We start from the raw sequence: 16,903 nt of genomic DNA on the forward strand, positions 1-16,903 counted from the left end.
CCTTGCTCATCAAGAGGAATTTATTTCTTCTCTCCTCCAAACTTTGTGGATCTTGGCAACTGCTTCAAGGATGTGGCTGAAGTGATGTCCTATGACCTCTGAGGGTGAGTTAGAAAAGGTGATAGAGTTACCACGTGGCCCTCTCTCTTGGACATCTGACTTCAGAACCTTGGAAGGAAGCCCAGGCTACATAGAGAATTAATATGCAGGTTTTCTGGTTATCAGCCTCAGTTGAGGCACTAGCTGATAGCTGGCATTACCTGCTAGATGAGTGAGTGGACGAGCCTTCTGGCAACCTTTGTTTTACACCAGTCTTCAAGTCTTCCAGTGAGGCTTCAGACATTGTGTAGCAGAGATCAATCATTTCTGCTGTGCTGGGAATTCCTGGACCATACAATCCACTGGCATAATAAATGTTTGCTTTATGCTACTAAGTTTTGGGTAACTTGTTGCAAGTAAGAGATAACCAGAATAGGAACCTTGGCTTGAGAGGGCTTGAGAGGGTCTCTGAGCATGTTCTGTTTGCAGTAGTCAAAAGGGGACCCTAGGTCCTACATCTAAGCCCTTCCCTCCAGGTATCTTCTACATAGGTCATTTCTTTTAGGGACTCCACTCTTTCTCCTTGCCATGGCACTTGGCCCTCCCCTTTCAAGTCCATAAGACATGGTTTTAAAGGTGTAAATCTCAACTGTGCACAGGGTTTAGCCCTTTTTCTTTAGTCTTGAGGGTTCTCAGTCTCTAGATAAATCAGGCACTAGATAAATCAGCCACAATTTCAAGGTTTGAATGTTCTGTGACCATTAAGGAATACGCAGAAGTGAAGGGTGATGAAAAATGGGGAGAAAGAGAAGAACCTAACTCCCAACACCTCTGTCTTACTTCTGACCTACAGCCATACTTACCTAACAACATGAGCAGTAAAAATCTTCACTCTCAGTGCTGTGATATCACTTCTAATGACAATCCTTTGACCCAGAATTGGAAAAGCCAAAATAAAGGAACTTGACTATCTTGTGTACTGTTGTATCCCTTAGAATAGTGCTTGAAACATGGTAGGTACTCAATAAATATTTGTTGAATAAAAAAATGGACAAATGAATGAACAAATGAAAGAAAATCCCTCACTCTAGAGAGCAATATATAATATATAATATTAGATTAGCACAGTGAGATTAGGAATCTGTAGTATTCAATAGGTTGACATTCTGTCGCATTAGGTAATATGTTCATGTTGCTCAAAGTAAGTATTAAAACTTAAAACTGAGTTCCTTGAGGGCAGAGGTCACATCTTATTCCATTCTGTATCCTTAGCATCTGGTATTTTGCCTGGTATTTGCTAAGTGCTTAGTAAATATTTTCACTAATTGAATGTCAAACAGAGATTGGTAGAAATATTTTAAATCATTTACTTCCTCTTGGCTAGTAGAAGGCAGTGACAGAAAAGGATGCTGGCCAATGTACCTGGTCCCAGGAGGAATCAGACCAGAAATCAGTAGTCTTGGGGTTCTCAGCCTCTAAAATTCCATGAGAACAAGAAGACTCAATAGACTGTAATCTGAGTGTGATAATGGTATGAATAAGAAAACAAGGTACACACTTCTATTTCACCTTTCAAAGGCAGTTTTCTATAATTGCTTTAAATAGGATTTTCTTACATGAGCTATTAATTCATTTGCCCATTCATTCCATATTTACTGAGGGCCCACCTGTTGAGATTTGTTTTATCCTCTCAAAAGATAGTGGAATATTATAGGATCCCCATTTCCTGAAAACTGACTGGGCAACAAAAGATGTGCTATCTTACAGAGACTCATGGAAATTATAGGCATAAAATCCTCACAAATCAGAATTAAATAATCCAGTGTATCTCAAAATCTGATCCTAGGACAATATGCATGTAGAATTACTAGATCAAAAATTTTTAAAGACAGATTTCTGTGATCTCTATTTTTAGTATGGTTGAGATATAGAGATCTTACACACAAACTCCCATGAAAAAGGGAACAACATAGTAAACCTATCCTTTCCTTTCTAAACTTAAAATTTAGAAACAAACTATGAAAATATTTGTTATTAAAATAGAGAACATTTTAAACAACTTATAGTTGCATTTAATTTTGAAAGTACTATGTTGGAGGGATGCAGAAAACTTTAATTTTTTTGACTTTGGAATATTTCCCATGTGGAGTCTTTATTTCTTAATTTTATTTTTGTTTTAATTAACTTGTAATAATTATACATATTTATTGCATGCTACGTGATATTTCAATATATGTATAAATCCTGTACTGATCAAATAAGAGTAATTAGCATTTCTATCTTTTTATCATTGCTTTATGTTTGGAGCTTCCAAGCTCCTTCCTCTCTTCTAGCTCTTCATAAAATATATAACAGATTATTGTGAACTATGCTTACCCTACTGTACTGTAGAACACTAGGACTTATTCTTCTTATTTAACTGTGTTTTGGTATCTGTTACACAGCTTCCCTTTATTCCCCTTCTTCTCCCCTTTTCCTAGGCAGTAGTAGTTACCATTCTATACTTTTCTAGTTAAGATAAACTTTTCAGCTTTTACAAATGAGAGGGAACATGCATCCCTTGTCTCTCTGGCTTATTTCACTTAATGTCCTCCAGTTCCATCTACTTTGCCACACATGACAGGATTTCATTATTTTTTATTGCTGAATGATAGTCTATTGTTAGAATGTTATAAAATTTCTTTATCTATTCATCTGTTGATGGATAAATGGACACCATGTTGATTTCCTATCTTGGCTACTGTCAATAGTGCTATAAACATGGAAGTGCAGGTAATTCTTTGATATGTTGATCTCATTTCCTTTGGATGTATACCCAGAAGAGGGATAGCTGGATCATAGATCTACTTCTAGTTTTTCAGGAACCTCACACTCTTGTTCAAAATGGCTATACTAATTTTCATTCCCACCAACGGTGTGTAAGAATTCCCTTTTCTCCACATCCTTACCAACATTTGTTAAAAGAGAGAAGTTTCTAAACTTTGATATGCCACATACAAACCCTTCTGAATTTGAAAAACAATAAAAAAACAATCATCCATTGTGAGAGGGAGCTCTTGCCCCTGCATTGTACTATTTTTCTACACTGGTTCCCACAATGAAGTACAGCTGGGAACCCTGTAACCTTTTCCTTGCTTTACCCCCAAACTCACTCTTCTACCCAGGATACTTTTACTCACTTTCTGAATTTTCCTAATCTGGTCAGAGAGTGTGTCTAACAGGCGAGTTTTCAGGAAGTCCATCACCTTGACCACCCGGCCATCAATGTAGCAACTGAAATAAAAATAAAATAAGAATCAGATATAATCTTGAGCAGGGGGTTATAAGTATACTTCTCTAGTCAGAGGTCTCTACTGCTGAGGATGCTGAGGAGACAGCCCAGGGTTCCACTTGGCTCTCATCCTGAAAGATTTTGATCTGGGGTACTTTTCAAACCAATAATAAACTTTTTAATCTTCTCCATTTTCATTTCCACTTGTAGGCTAATACTGTGATTTTTTTTCAACCTTTGTCATGTAAAACTCCATTGCTGGCTCTGTAGGAACTTACAGGAATTCCATTACACAGCTGGATAATGGGAAAAGTTGACTTTTTTTTCCTCTAGGAAAGTGACTTCACACTCATATCTTCCCCTTCCACAGTGCTACCTTAAAGTAATAAAAGTATGTGTATTTCCAAGGAATACTCAAACATCTTGAGTGTTTTTCAAACATGTAAATAACATTAACACCAAAGCAGCAATCTGATTCAGTGTAGCAAGATGGGTCTCAAATATTTCCAGTCTCCAGCTGGCTTCCCTGGCAAGATAACTTAGTCAACCTTTTCCCACTCTCTCAGGGATGAATGAAAGAGCGAATAAATGAACAAGCATACAAATAAATAAATAGTAAAAATTAAAGTCCAAGAGCCCTCTCCTAAAGTAGTAAAGAGTTGGCACCCACTGGGTTTTGCTTTGGGTTTGGTTTTTATTAGGTGGCTAAAGAGAAACATCAAGTGCTAATACAATATTATGAACATTTGACAAAAATGGGTCTGTCAGCATTATGGGGGTCTCCTCTGTGAGTCCCCATTTTGAAAATTAAACTGAGACTGACCCCGAGTGAGGTGTCCTTCATTACCTCAAACCTTCCCTCATCCTCATCTTTGCAAAATTCTGAATTAAGTCAGTTTCTAAACACTGGGTACCTTGTGTGACCCAGTAAGGTCTCCTTGGTAGATGGCTAGTGATAGATTTTTTAAAAACTTTTAATGAAAGTTCCATCCATCAGTACATATTATAGAACTATGTGAAAATTATCTTTAATGTTAAATTCCCATACAACATGTGATGTATTGGAATTGTTAGGTTTTTAAATCTTTTTATTATAAAGCAGGTGTTTGGGTGAGTCCACTTACTGAGATGCCCTAGGCCTCCCTTATCATTTCAAGACATTTCCACAGAATTCAATGTTTAAATCATTGGTAAGAAGATCTTATGCAGTTACATGGTCTCTATGAACCTCAGTTTTTTTTTTTTCTTCTTTTCCTCTTCCTCCTCCTCCTCTTCCTCCTCCAACTTCTTTCTCTTTTGTGGTGTGTGTGTGTGTGTGTGTGTGTGTGTGTGTGTGTGTGTGTTGCTGGGGACTGAACCCAGGGCCTTACTCATGTTAGGCAAGCATTCTACCACTGAGTTACATCTGTAGCCCTTTTAAGTTTTTATTTTGAGATGGGGTCTCACTAAGTTGTGTGGGCTGGCCTCAAACTTGCCATCCTTCTTCCTCAGCCTCCCATAGATGGGACTATAGGTGTGCACAACCACACCCAGCTCAGTTTTCTTATTTTTAAAAAAGGGTTAACACATCCATTCCTCCAGGTCAATTGCAAATTCAGGAGATAATGAGACTAAAACACCTGGCATACAGTAAACACCCAAAAGCTTTTAGTTCTTTTCTAATTTTTCTAGTTTTCAGTTCACAAATATGGGGCTATAAGGAATAGGGAACTGATTGACAAGATTATGTGTAAGTATAGAATTCTAAAAAAGTGGAAATGCTGTCACAGAAGATACATATTTTAAAATTTTATGATGGTTACTTAGGTAATAAAACAAAGAATGATACGATATTTCACCTCACCCATAGTACAGATGCTAGGGCTCAGATTCAACATGCATTTATTATATGCAACACACAGTGCCAGGCAAGTCCATTTCCTTAAGATCTCTTATAACCTCTTCTTGTTAGTACTTCAGTATTAGCACCTCTGATTTTTTTTTTTTTTTAAGAAGTTGAGATAGATGGTGTATTACATGAAAACTAGGCAAATTGGGACAGAGTAGCATTAAATTAACAATAGTTTCTGCAATGCTAATTTAATACACATTTGAAGACAAGAATACTTGTTATATATTATACAGTGAGTAGGCAAATGGCAAACACTGTAATTATTCTTTTATTATTTATGAAAACATACAATTTCCTCTTTTCCCTTTGTTAGTTCCCCAGTAAATATAAAAAGGGTTGGTGTTCATAATTTTCACCAGTAACACATACAGTTTAATACTTATTGAGATTAAAAAAATGCCAGATGTAGCTTTTCAATATGCAGGATTCCCTCACTAGCCCACCTGATCCATGCCCCATGCTGCAGGTTCCTTCACTTTCCTTCACCTTTCTTTTATCACTTTTCTCAAAGTTTTCTCTATAATTTAAAAACCCTGGTTCAATCATTTTGCCACTTACTACCCATGTGATACTGGATTTCCCTTTCTTTAAGAAGGGTTTAAAAAGAATCCAGACCTATAGTATTTCCACAGGGTTACTTTACTGACCAAATAAGGAAAAATGCTGGCCACAGGGCCTGGCATATCAAAGGCAAATAGCAAAAAAACAAATCTCCTCTGTCAGGTTCCTTACAGGCCTAATGTAGCAGAAACTTAGACAAAAAGGCGATAGGTAGGGTGGGCAGGGGAAGCCTATCTCTAGAGAGGAGCGTAATTGTCCACTGTAGGATTTGAAGAAGGGAAGAACTGAGCAGGGTTTCCAGCAGGTGGGAGGCAGAGGGGAGTCTATTCCCTGTAACTGTCCACTCAATGACTAAAATTCTGTTTTTCTGGACCCAGGAGGCTTCATGTACACATCAGAGAAGAGCTCCAATAAAAACTTTGACTTAAGCTTTTTAGAGTCTATTCTTGACCTAATTTTTAACCTACCAAGCTGAATTCAATTATTCTCAGTCAGTTTTGAGCTACTCCTGAAGGCTGTGAATTAGATACGAGCAGGGAAAGCTACAGGTAGGGAAACCAGTGGACAAAGTTATCTCAATAGTGCAGGCAAACAGTGATCTGGGTCTCAATAAGAGAGGTCACAAAAGAAGTAAGAGAGGCTACGAAGGAAGAATTCAAAGTGCTTGTTGAGGGTGAGAGCAAGAAAGGGACTCAGTGAGGACTATGTGCTTTTCAGAGAGAATGTTCTGAAGGATACTGGTGCCAAGGACATGTAGGCTCCTCAGACTGGGGTATAGATTTTCAAGGATGACAAATAGGATTCTGTTTGAGATACCAAAGATAACACAAAGTATCAAGTAGGAAATATATACTAAGTAGCTGGATATGAGGAGTTACACAGAAAAGTTGAGATGAAGTGTTTACCTGGGGCTCTTCTTCAGCTTATATGTAATGTGTAAACCATGGTTAAGGAGGAGCTCTCTAAGCAAATAAGGAAAGTTAACAGGGATATCAGAGACCCTTTGAAATGCTTCTGAAGTATAGTCCAGGGGATTGCCTCCAGCTTTAGGCCAGTTAAGGACCCCTTCCCATCACAGCATCTTTTTAATAACCTTTATCTGAGTTCAATTCACATTTGGGTGTCAAAGGGATACTCATATTATATTGAGAATTTTCAGCAACTTTACAACTTTATACTTACATTCATATTGTACTATGGAAACGGGAACTTTGGCCACCAGAACTTGGTATTACTTTTGATAGAGGGGGTAATTTAACCAGAGAGTATGCATCTAATAAATTCCCAAGTCTCTTTGCTGAATAACCTTGGACAGTTAGCTCTCTGCATTTACCCCTTGTAATGGTGATACTTCTGAGAAAACATTCAGTATGGGCAATCTGTGGCTATGAAAATTCCTGCCTGTTTCAGAGGTTTGGTTCTGATGGTGTCTCTCTGTAGGGAGGACCCAATATATCATATAAATTTGGGCATGAAGGAGGTGAAGTAGTCTGTGGTGACCATTTGGTAACAATAAATTGCTAAACAATACAGTATTGGTGATTTCTTTTTTTCTAGTGGGGGAGTGCAAAGGATTGAACCCAAGCCCAAATACATGCTAGACAAGTGCTCCACCACTGAGTTAAATGCCCAGTTTCAGTGATGGTGATTTCTAACAAAGCCTGTGTAAAAAGAAGTAGAGCTAAATTACAACTGAATGTCCAGTGATCTGGGACCAACTCTCTGCTTTTCTTTCTCATTGGGAAGATAAACATGACTCTCACCTTTATCTCACCAGTGTTCCCAGGAATTAATTAATTACTTTGGTAATGGCTACAAAGGACTCTGAAGACCAAATAAATCAGAGGAAAAGAAAGAATTGGGGGGAGGGAGAGGGAAACGAATGATCAGTTAGAGGTATTCTGGCAACTTCCACATAAATCCACTCCTGCTTTTAGGTAAATCACAGTCCTCCTTCAAGTTTTCTTGAAACTTCAGCATCTCTTAGGATCATTCCACTAGTGACTAAGCTGTTCACCTAAAAGCTGAAGCCAAGAAAGGCAGCGCTGTAATAACCTTTTTGGCAACTATTACAAATACAATAAGGATGAAACCTTCATGCATGGTCAAATAATTTGTCTTGCTCATGACAGCAACCTTCGTTCCTGTCTCCAGATTGGCAGTTCTTATCAAGCATACATCAGGTAAGTGGCAAGGACAGCAGAGTATACAAAGTAAATTTAACCACTTACCAATTTTTTACCAACTCTTTTGTCCACCTGAGATTTAAATTTTATTTCTTGTATAATACACTTCATCTTGGTTTATTTGAAAAGGTGCCCTTTAGTTTTTATTATAAAAGAAACAAATGCTCATTGTGCACCAATTAGAAAATAAACACAAAAATATAAAATGAAAAATCCCACCTATAAGCTCAACACCTAGAGAGAACCACTGTCAACATTTTCTGCATATTCTTCCAGAGTTTTCAAAGTTAATACACATAAAATTTCCTCTACTTAGTTACTTAAAATTTATTCTAGATACTATTTCTACTAGCATATAAACTTAAAACTGCCCCAAATGAGCTATCCAAGATCATCTACAGGGACACTGAAAGAACATTAGAGCTTCCAGGTCAAAGCACCTTGCTCCTATTTTCATTCCATTCTGGACATTTAGGGATCCTCTACCAGGTTCAGGTCTTACCTCCTTTCTGACTCTGTCAGCCAGGCTTTAATCCCAATGCCATCTCACCTACCCCCTTCCCTACACCCTAGATGCAGTCTTCAGAATTGTGCTACAGTTAGCCACTTATGCCCATTACCCTTTTAAAACATTTAATGAGGGAAGTTTGTTGGCTTCAGGGGCAGCTGGTTTTGTTTACCTGGCCTTTTACTTTAAGAGGAAAAACCTTTGCCCCTTATTTTCTGACCCCTTCTTTTATTTCAGGTAATTACATTAGTGCTGGCTTCCCAATGCTTAGGAATTTCCGGACTTATTTTGCTGCCTGCTGCTTTCAAGGAGGAGGGGCAGTCTGCTCAGAATTTTAACACCAAGCCTGCTGACTGGGCAGGTTATTCCATAAAAATCGGGGCTTTCCTCACCGAAGGGAGAGAAGTTTGGATAATCATTAGAACAACCCTGTTGACCTATAAAACCTATTCTGACACCTTGAAGCTGAACACTGGAGAAGGCTGACTTAAGTCTCTATAAAGTTTTATAAATTGCCCTTGCCCCTCCTCCAAAAGCATCACCCTGGGCTCCTGTGGAGCACATTCTTCATCCAGCCTACCATGGGGCTTTCCTTCTTGGGCTACATTATTCTTCATCTTTTCTGCCATCGGTCAACCTTCTATCCTGTATTCAGAACTACTTTGGGTTAGAAAGTTTAGATGGAACGATGCAGTTACAAAGAAAGATCCTAGACAATATAGATGTTTCTGTGACTTGCTTAAATGGGTATGTGTAAATCCATGCAGGAGTCATCCAGCAGATTAGAATGGTGGAGTTCAGGAATTTGAAAGAGTCTGTACTCTGGGAAAACGCTGTAGAAAAATGGTACAAGTAAAGGTCAAGGTTTTGGGCAATCCCACACACAAATAATGGGTACTCAAAAGTATACTTAATGAAACAATGAGTGCCTGTATGATTTAAGCCACAAGGAGCCACAGGGGTGGCTCTGAGGCTCAAGGGCCCCACTACCAATCCTGTCTCTCTCTCAACTCCTTGTATACTTTGGGTCCTGACCCTCAAGTACAGATCGTTTTCCCTCATGTATCCAGGGTTGTGTGTGAAGAGAGGCTGTGTCTTGGCAGAGGCTCAAACAGCTGGACCTTGATCCCAACAGTGCTGAAGACAGTGGTACAGGAAGTTGAGAATGGAATAGGGTGGGGAAATCCTATGCAGCTTCATCATGGGAGTGGGCTCTGAGGAGGGCACCTTTGAGGTTTCTCAGCATAGTAGCAGGTGATGGCACCAGAGTTGGATCCATATGTTTTGGGCCTAAAACTTACACAATTTGTGGGGTCCTCTTTAAGAAAAGATCAGATGTACAAAACACAAAATTAGGTTTTAAAGTAAATATTTACATAGAATGACAAAATAAATCATAACAAACTCCCTGAAACTTAGAGAATCAAATATCTTCTTTCTGGGAGCACTTTAGGCAATTTATCAGAAATATGTACATAGAAATGCTTCCCGATAGCAGCCTTTCCACATCCTCTCACCACTAGAATAATCTACAATTCTTAGCAACTGCCAGCTCTCATAGGAATCAAAGCAAGAGAGGGGCCCGAAGCTTAATTCATTAGCTTTCTGGTAAATTTAACTGTGGGGCATCAATAACAGGAATAACAGGGTATAAGTTGCCAGAACCCAATCATCTATGTGTAGAACTTTTTAAAAAATCCAGTATTTGTAAGTTGGTATTGTTCACACAGTTACCACCCACAACCTTTCCCTGACCTCTTTTCATATAATGGTTATTGTTTGTGGCAGAATAGCACAACTTAACTATAACTAAATTACTGCAGTACTAACTAGAAGAACTTAGAAAGGAGAAGGAGGGAGAGAGGAACCTTTTATGTATTAAGTTTCTTTTTACTTGCTAGCTATTTCACATATAGTGTCATTTAATCCTCATGAATACTTAGAAACTATGGCTCATAGAAATTCAGTAAGTAGGAAACCAGAGATAAGGTAGGTGCTAAGTAACAAATATCCTAAATCCTTCCCTCTAATCTGCCAAGTGCCTGAGCATGTCTGAGTATTGCGCCTACTGTGTCCTAAAATCAAGTGCAATTGCTTTTCAACTGCCTTTAGTCTTGCCTATTTCAACCATCTTGACTCCTAAACAGTATTTGACTAAACTCAAATTTCTCACAAAAGCAGAACAACTGCAACACAATAAAAGCAAAACCAAAACAATAACAAAATAAAAAATGTGGGAAGCTTAAGTAAAGGCGTGGAAGTAGTATATCTCTACTTTTTTTGCACAAACATTATTCAACGTAGTTTAGTCATTGTTCTGTGAAGAAAAGGGGGCTCTGTGGTCAAGTAAGTTTAGAAAATGTTGGGTTAAAACCAAATTAAAAAGTACTTTCACTCCAGTCATGACAGAATAGCTGGTATTGGAATTACCCTACGGCACAAACAACCAGAAATCTAAGACAAATGTACAAATCAACTGTTGGTAAGAATTATACAGCAACCAACTTGGGCTGGGGTGTTGAGGTTGGGGAAGCACATGAGGTAACCCCACATTTATCTGGGCTTGATCCCTTGAATAGGGTGGAGACAGTTCACTGACTATCAAATATTTGTGCTTCCTTTCCATGGTGCAAAGCTATCTCCAAGAAGCAGCTTCCTGGTCTGAACCTGTATTTTTTTGCCCCTCTCACTTGTCAAAGTAATGTGAGCAGAAGTCATGTGTCCCTTCATGACCCAAACAGCTAGATGTGTGTCATTCTGGGCAGAGATAAAGAAGCTATCTCTTTCTTAAGTGTCTTTCCCTGTGTTGCCAGATGAATGGAAAAGTTGAGGAGAAGCCACAAGATGGGGACTTATTTGTGAAAACAATTCATGTTATATTAAGTACTACATGAGTATTTATTACAGCAAAATTCTATTACGCCAAACAATCTGTTTTACCAACAGGTTGTAATAAACAGGTTTTCCTTTGAGATGATATGGTTGTTGTTATGAAAATTAAAAAGGTTAACCTAGAGAACTCACTTCTAATTCTAGTTTGAACAGAATGAGTGTCTGTCAGAGATTAGCTGAATAATAACGATATTCATTCTAATACCACACAAGAACAATTACTGAAGGGAAAAATCATTCTTATTCTTCTACACTGAGACAAACTAAGGCTTAGTAAAAGTACAGTGACTAAGGTGATTACCAATGACCAAAGAGGACATGAGATCTAGAATGTTGGAAGGAGGTCAATTAATAAGGGTCACATATCAGTCAGCCTTTTGACTCTACATCTAATAGTATCTAGTAGGCTTCCAGATACCTCAGTCTTTCCTCTCAGGACACCTCTTGTTTGAGGTAGATTTATGGAGACATTGTCCTTGTTTCAGTTTCTCAGTGAGGATATAAATCACTTGTGCTAACCTGTATGCATCATATATGCAGAAAGACCGGAGGCTCATTCTGCATTCTGGTGCTTATATTCAGACACTCTGTATTCATAAAGGCACACAAACACCCCACTGCTTCTCTAGCTATGCTCACCAACACCTGTATATTTTAGTTCCTGCACACAATTTTATTCCCAGAAAACTCAAGGTTATAGAGCTATACCTTCTTGAAGGATGTTCACTATGTGGAATATTGAACCAAAAGAAAATCTTTTATCAATATTATTTTCATTACAATTGCCACTTCTCTGCTTTGAAGAAAACCTGGCTGTCACTATATAAAACATTTTAAGGAATTATTTGCTATGAATATACATGTTTACCACACATGCATGTGCTTATATAAATGTGGTAAGAGAGAAAGAGACTGAAAGGGAGAGAGAGATCCATTTACCAGTTAGGTTTGAAGACCAGAATAAATATAAAGTTGTTTTCTGTGTATGGAATGTGAATTGACCTCCAGAGAAACCACTTCTGCTAGGATATTTAGAATTTCATATTTCAGAATTTGCCATTTTGTGTTAATTTGAGAAATATTAATATTCTAAAATAAAGCATATTTTCCTTTAGATGAACTGCTGTATTCTTTTGATTTATAATTTTAAATAGAATAACTTCATGATCCTATAGCAAAAATATATATGCATTTTGAAACTTTACCATGATAACAAAAAAAACAAAGAAGTTTAATAATCACAGCAAATTCCAATGTGCTTTTACCAACATTTAGTAAAATCATGACAGACATGTTTTTATAAATAAAGCTATATATACACACTTAAATATGCATAATGAAAAGATATAAAACATTTTAGAACAATGTTATGATCCCATAGATGCTATTTTCTCAATAAAAGGGATCAAACTTAATAGTATTTGAAAGTAATAAAAGAAGCAAGTTGTTTTAAAAATAATTGATGAATAACAGATATTAGTTCCTGAAACCATTTTTTTAATGAAAAAATTTTAAAGGATGGAGTTACTAGCTTTTGCTTTAATTATGTTCAACTTTAGACTATATATTCCAGTTGCTTTTTGTGAAAGATAATGGTAATATTTCCCTTTGTTTACACACTGACAGCCCATCAGCAGGTGTTAAAATTTGTGCTTCAGCCATCAAACATAATTTAGAAAACTCAAAAGAAGTAGTCCATTGTACTGATTCATCTTTTACCTTTCTGTTTTTCTTTCTTTCCTTCTGATGTTCCAAGTTTCCTTCTTTTATCATTTCCTTTCTTCTTAGAAAACTTACTTTAGCCATTCTTCTGCTAACAAGTTCTTTTAGTTTTTCTTATCTGAAAAGTCTTGATTTCTTCATCATTACTGACAGTTATTTTCACTGGATATAGGATTCTAGGTTGACAATTCTTTTCCTCATCATTAAAAAATGTCAGGTCATTTCCTTCTAGCCCATGGTATCTTATGGAAAAGTCTGATTTTGTTTGAATTGTGTTTTTTTTTGTTTTTTTTTTATTGTAAACAAATGGGATACATGTTGTTTCTCTGTCTGTACATGGCGTAAAGGCATACCATTTGTGTAATCATAAATTTACATAGGGTAATGTTGTTTGATTCATTCTGCCATTTTTTCCCTTCCCCCCCTCCCCTCCCACCCCTCCCCTCCATCTATACAGTCCTTCCTTCCTCCATTCCTGCCCCCCTCCCTAAACCCAACTCCAACCCCAACACTAACCCTTCCCACCCCCCATTATCCACTTATTAGTGATATCATTCTTCCTTTGGTTTTTTGAGATTGGTTTATCTCACTTAGCATGATATTCTCCAGTTTCATCCATTTGCCTGCAAATGCCATAATTTTATCATTCTTTATGGCTGAGTAATATTCCATTGTATATATATACCACATTTTCTTTATCCATTCATCAATTGAAGGACATCTAGGTTGGTTCCACAATCTGGCTATTGTGAACTGAGCAGCTATGAACATTGATGTGGCTGTATCTCTGTAATATGCTGATTTTAAGTCCTTTGGGTATAGGCCAAGGAGTGGGATAGCTGGGTCAAATGGTGGTTCCATTCCAAGTTTTCTAAGGAATCTCCACACTGCTTTCCAGAGTGGCTGCACTAATCTGCAGCCCCACCAGCAATGTAAGAGTGTACCTTTCTCCCCACATCCTCGCCAACACGTGTTGTTGCTTGTATTCTTGATAATCGCCATTCTAATTGGGGTGAGATGGTGAATTGCGTTTTATTTATTTATTTGCACATAGGTATAGTGACATTTTCCCTCGCATCATTTTTCCTTACCTTTAGTTTTCACAAGTTTGATGTGCATTGGTTTGGATATATCTGAATTTATCTATTTGGGTTTTACTCAACTTCTTGAATTTATAGGTTTTTATTGTTTGCCAAGTTTGGAAGTTTCCAGCCATTATTTCCTGGAGGAGTACTTTTTTTTAGTCTTACCCAATTTCTCCTCCTGTTCTGAGACTCCAATGCTATAAATATTAGGTCGTTTTAGTCCTACATATCCCATCATCCTTCAAGAAGGTATAGCTCTATAACCTTGAGTTTTCTGGGAATAAAATTGTGTGCAGGAACTTCATGATTTCCCCCTAGTCAACATTCTCTCTGGTGTTCAGATGGATAATTTCTGTTATTTTATCTTAAAGTTTACTGATTTCTTTCTTCTATCTCTTCCAGTCTGCTGTTGAACACACCCACCAAGTTTTCTATTTCAGTGTTTGTGTTTTTCAATACAAAAATTTTAAATTTCCATTTGGTCTTTGTATGTTATTTCTTTGTTGAGCCTTCCTACTTGTTTGCAGAATCTTCCTATTTTTTAAATTTATTTTACGAGTATTTGTAGTTGCTCACTAAAATATTTTTATGATGACTGTCTTGAAATTTTCAGATAATCTGAACACATTTCTTATCTTGAATTTGGCATCTGTTGATTGTCTTTTCTCACTTCAGTTGATATTTTTCTGGTTCTTAATACGACAAGTGATTTTTAGATAATACCTGGACATTTCAGATATCATGCTATGAGACTGAAGATCTTGTTGACATCTTCTGTTTCAGCTGGACTCCTCTGATACTACTCTGGCAGGTCAAGTGGAGACACTGGCTCCAGGTTCCCAACTTGACCTCCATTGACATTCAAGGGTTGGGAACCTCATTATTGGTGGGCGGGCATGGGAGTTGAAGCTTTCCACTAGGCCCTCACTGCCTTGTTACTGCTCCCCACCTGGCCTCCACTGACACAGGGGAGAGGGCAGGGAATGGTCTCATTACCACTGTGATAATGAGAGTCCTGGTTTTCTATTAGGTCTCTTCTGACACTGTCCTAGTTTTGGGGTGGGGAAGAAGACACCTCATTATCATCATCTTGGAGTGGAAGTCCAGGCTCCCCACTTGGTCTCCTCTGATACTGTATGGGGGAATGTGGGGAGTTGTTCTATGTTTCCATCTGACAGGAATAAAAGTCTCAGTTCTTTTCATTTGGCTTTCACTGAATTGTCTTATTGTAGGCTGGTAAGGGTAGAAATCTAGCCCTCTGGTTGATCTTTGCTGATGGGGATTAGGGTTGGGGTGGGACCACAGTTTTTTCTGTGGTTATTGTCCAAAAGTTTTCCCTTTTGCTTGGCTGTTCCTTTCCTGATCCTCTGATATAAAGGGCTGACTTTTGTCAGGGTATTTTCCCCCCTCTACTTAGAGGTAACCACCTTCTCTAGCACCAAATATGGGATATATGAGAAACAACAACAGCAATTACAATAAGCCAGCAACCAAGGAACTCACTACACATGTTGTTTCCTGAGTTTTAGTCTGCCTTCTTTCCATCTTTCAGTCTTGTCATGCGTATGTACTTGTACCCCATATTTCCTAAAGCACAAGTTTTAATATTTATTTTAAACTATGATTATGGCAAATTTTACCTTTAAATGTAGAAATTTTACATTTCTTTTATATTTATAGTCAATCCTTTTACCTCCATTTCTCCCTCATGATTCCTTTATTATCTATCTTTTGGTTGGCTGCTTCATCTTAGATTATTTTAAAAAATGGTTTATACGCCTTGTGTATTAACTAAATTCTCCCTAATCTTTTGTATGCTTAAAAATTTCTTTCTGCTGCTGTTTCTATATATGAAAGTGAGATGTAAATAGCTGGTTGAAATAATAGTCTTTTGAATAAATGAGAAATATTATCATATTTAAAATTTTAAGTACCTATGACTACATTAAAAGTTTTAAGTACACTTACACATTAGATAGCCAGTTCTGATTACTTAGACGTTGTCACTGTCCTAGAAAGAATAAAACACTCTCTTTCATTTCAGCAGAATGTTCACTTTCAAATAAGGAAGTAAATGATAAGGATTATGATGATGATGCGAAGAAGTTAATACACGTTGAAAGCTTATGTATCAGACTCCACATATATAGTCCTCACAATGTTATATAATAATAATTTATTCAACAAATACTTATGGAGTGAGTAATATAAGCCTGGTATGTATGTTCTGGATTCTAGGTAGGGTCTATTAGTGTGTATGTTTTATATGTGGAGAATGTGGATCTCATAGAAGTTAAATACCTTGCTAGTAAATGTCACAGGTCAATACTTGAATTCAGTTGTGAACAATGCTTAATCACAACATACACTGCTTTTCTAGTTCAATAAATATGGCAAATTGCATCAGAACCAGGACATACAGTTTAAATTCCCTGAATTAGTGCTTGGAATGTATATTATTTCTAACTGATAGAAATAATCAGCTAACAGGAATTTCAGTGTCACAATTTCAAGGTCAAATTTCACTTGTTCACCTCCAGAATAGTATGTTTCCCTTCCCTTACCATTCTTCCCTTTAGAGAAAATCTGAAAGGATTTGAAAGAATGGTGCTCTAAAATTCCCATTATTTTCCTCTAACACCCTACAAATCTTTGGATTATGGAATCCAAAAGGGTCTGAGACTCAGGGAACATACCAGCACATTGTCTTCGTTTTTGTGATTAAGGAAAGGTTTTGTTTGAACACAA

The 16,903-nt window shown here is 37.3% G+C and overlaps 1 protein-coding gene across 3 annotated transcripts in view; it reads right to left on the reverse strand.

Annotated features, from left to right (window-relative positions):
- The window catches only part of Hpse2 (heparanase 2 (inactive)), a 799,708-nt gene that overhangs the window by 151,468 nt on the left and 631,337 nt on the right, over positions 1-16,903 (reverse strand). For all 3 annotated transcript variants that reach the window (XM_047552318.1, XM_047552316.1, XM_047552317.1), the window contains one exon: positions 3,219-3,312. In XM_047552318.1, the coding sequence (XP_047408274.1) occupies positions 3,219-3,312 (94 nt within the window). The remainder of the gene's footprint in view (positions 1-3,218; positions 3,313-16,903) is intronic.

Source organism: Sciurus carolinensis, chromosome 5 (genome assembly GCF_902686445.1).
Source record: "Sciurus carolinensis chromosome 5, mSciCar1.2, whole genome shotgun sequence".
Lineage (NCBI taxonomy): Eukaryota > Metazoa > Chordata > Mammalia > Rodentia > Sciuridae > Sciurus > Sciurus carolinensis.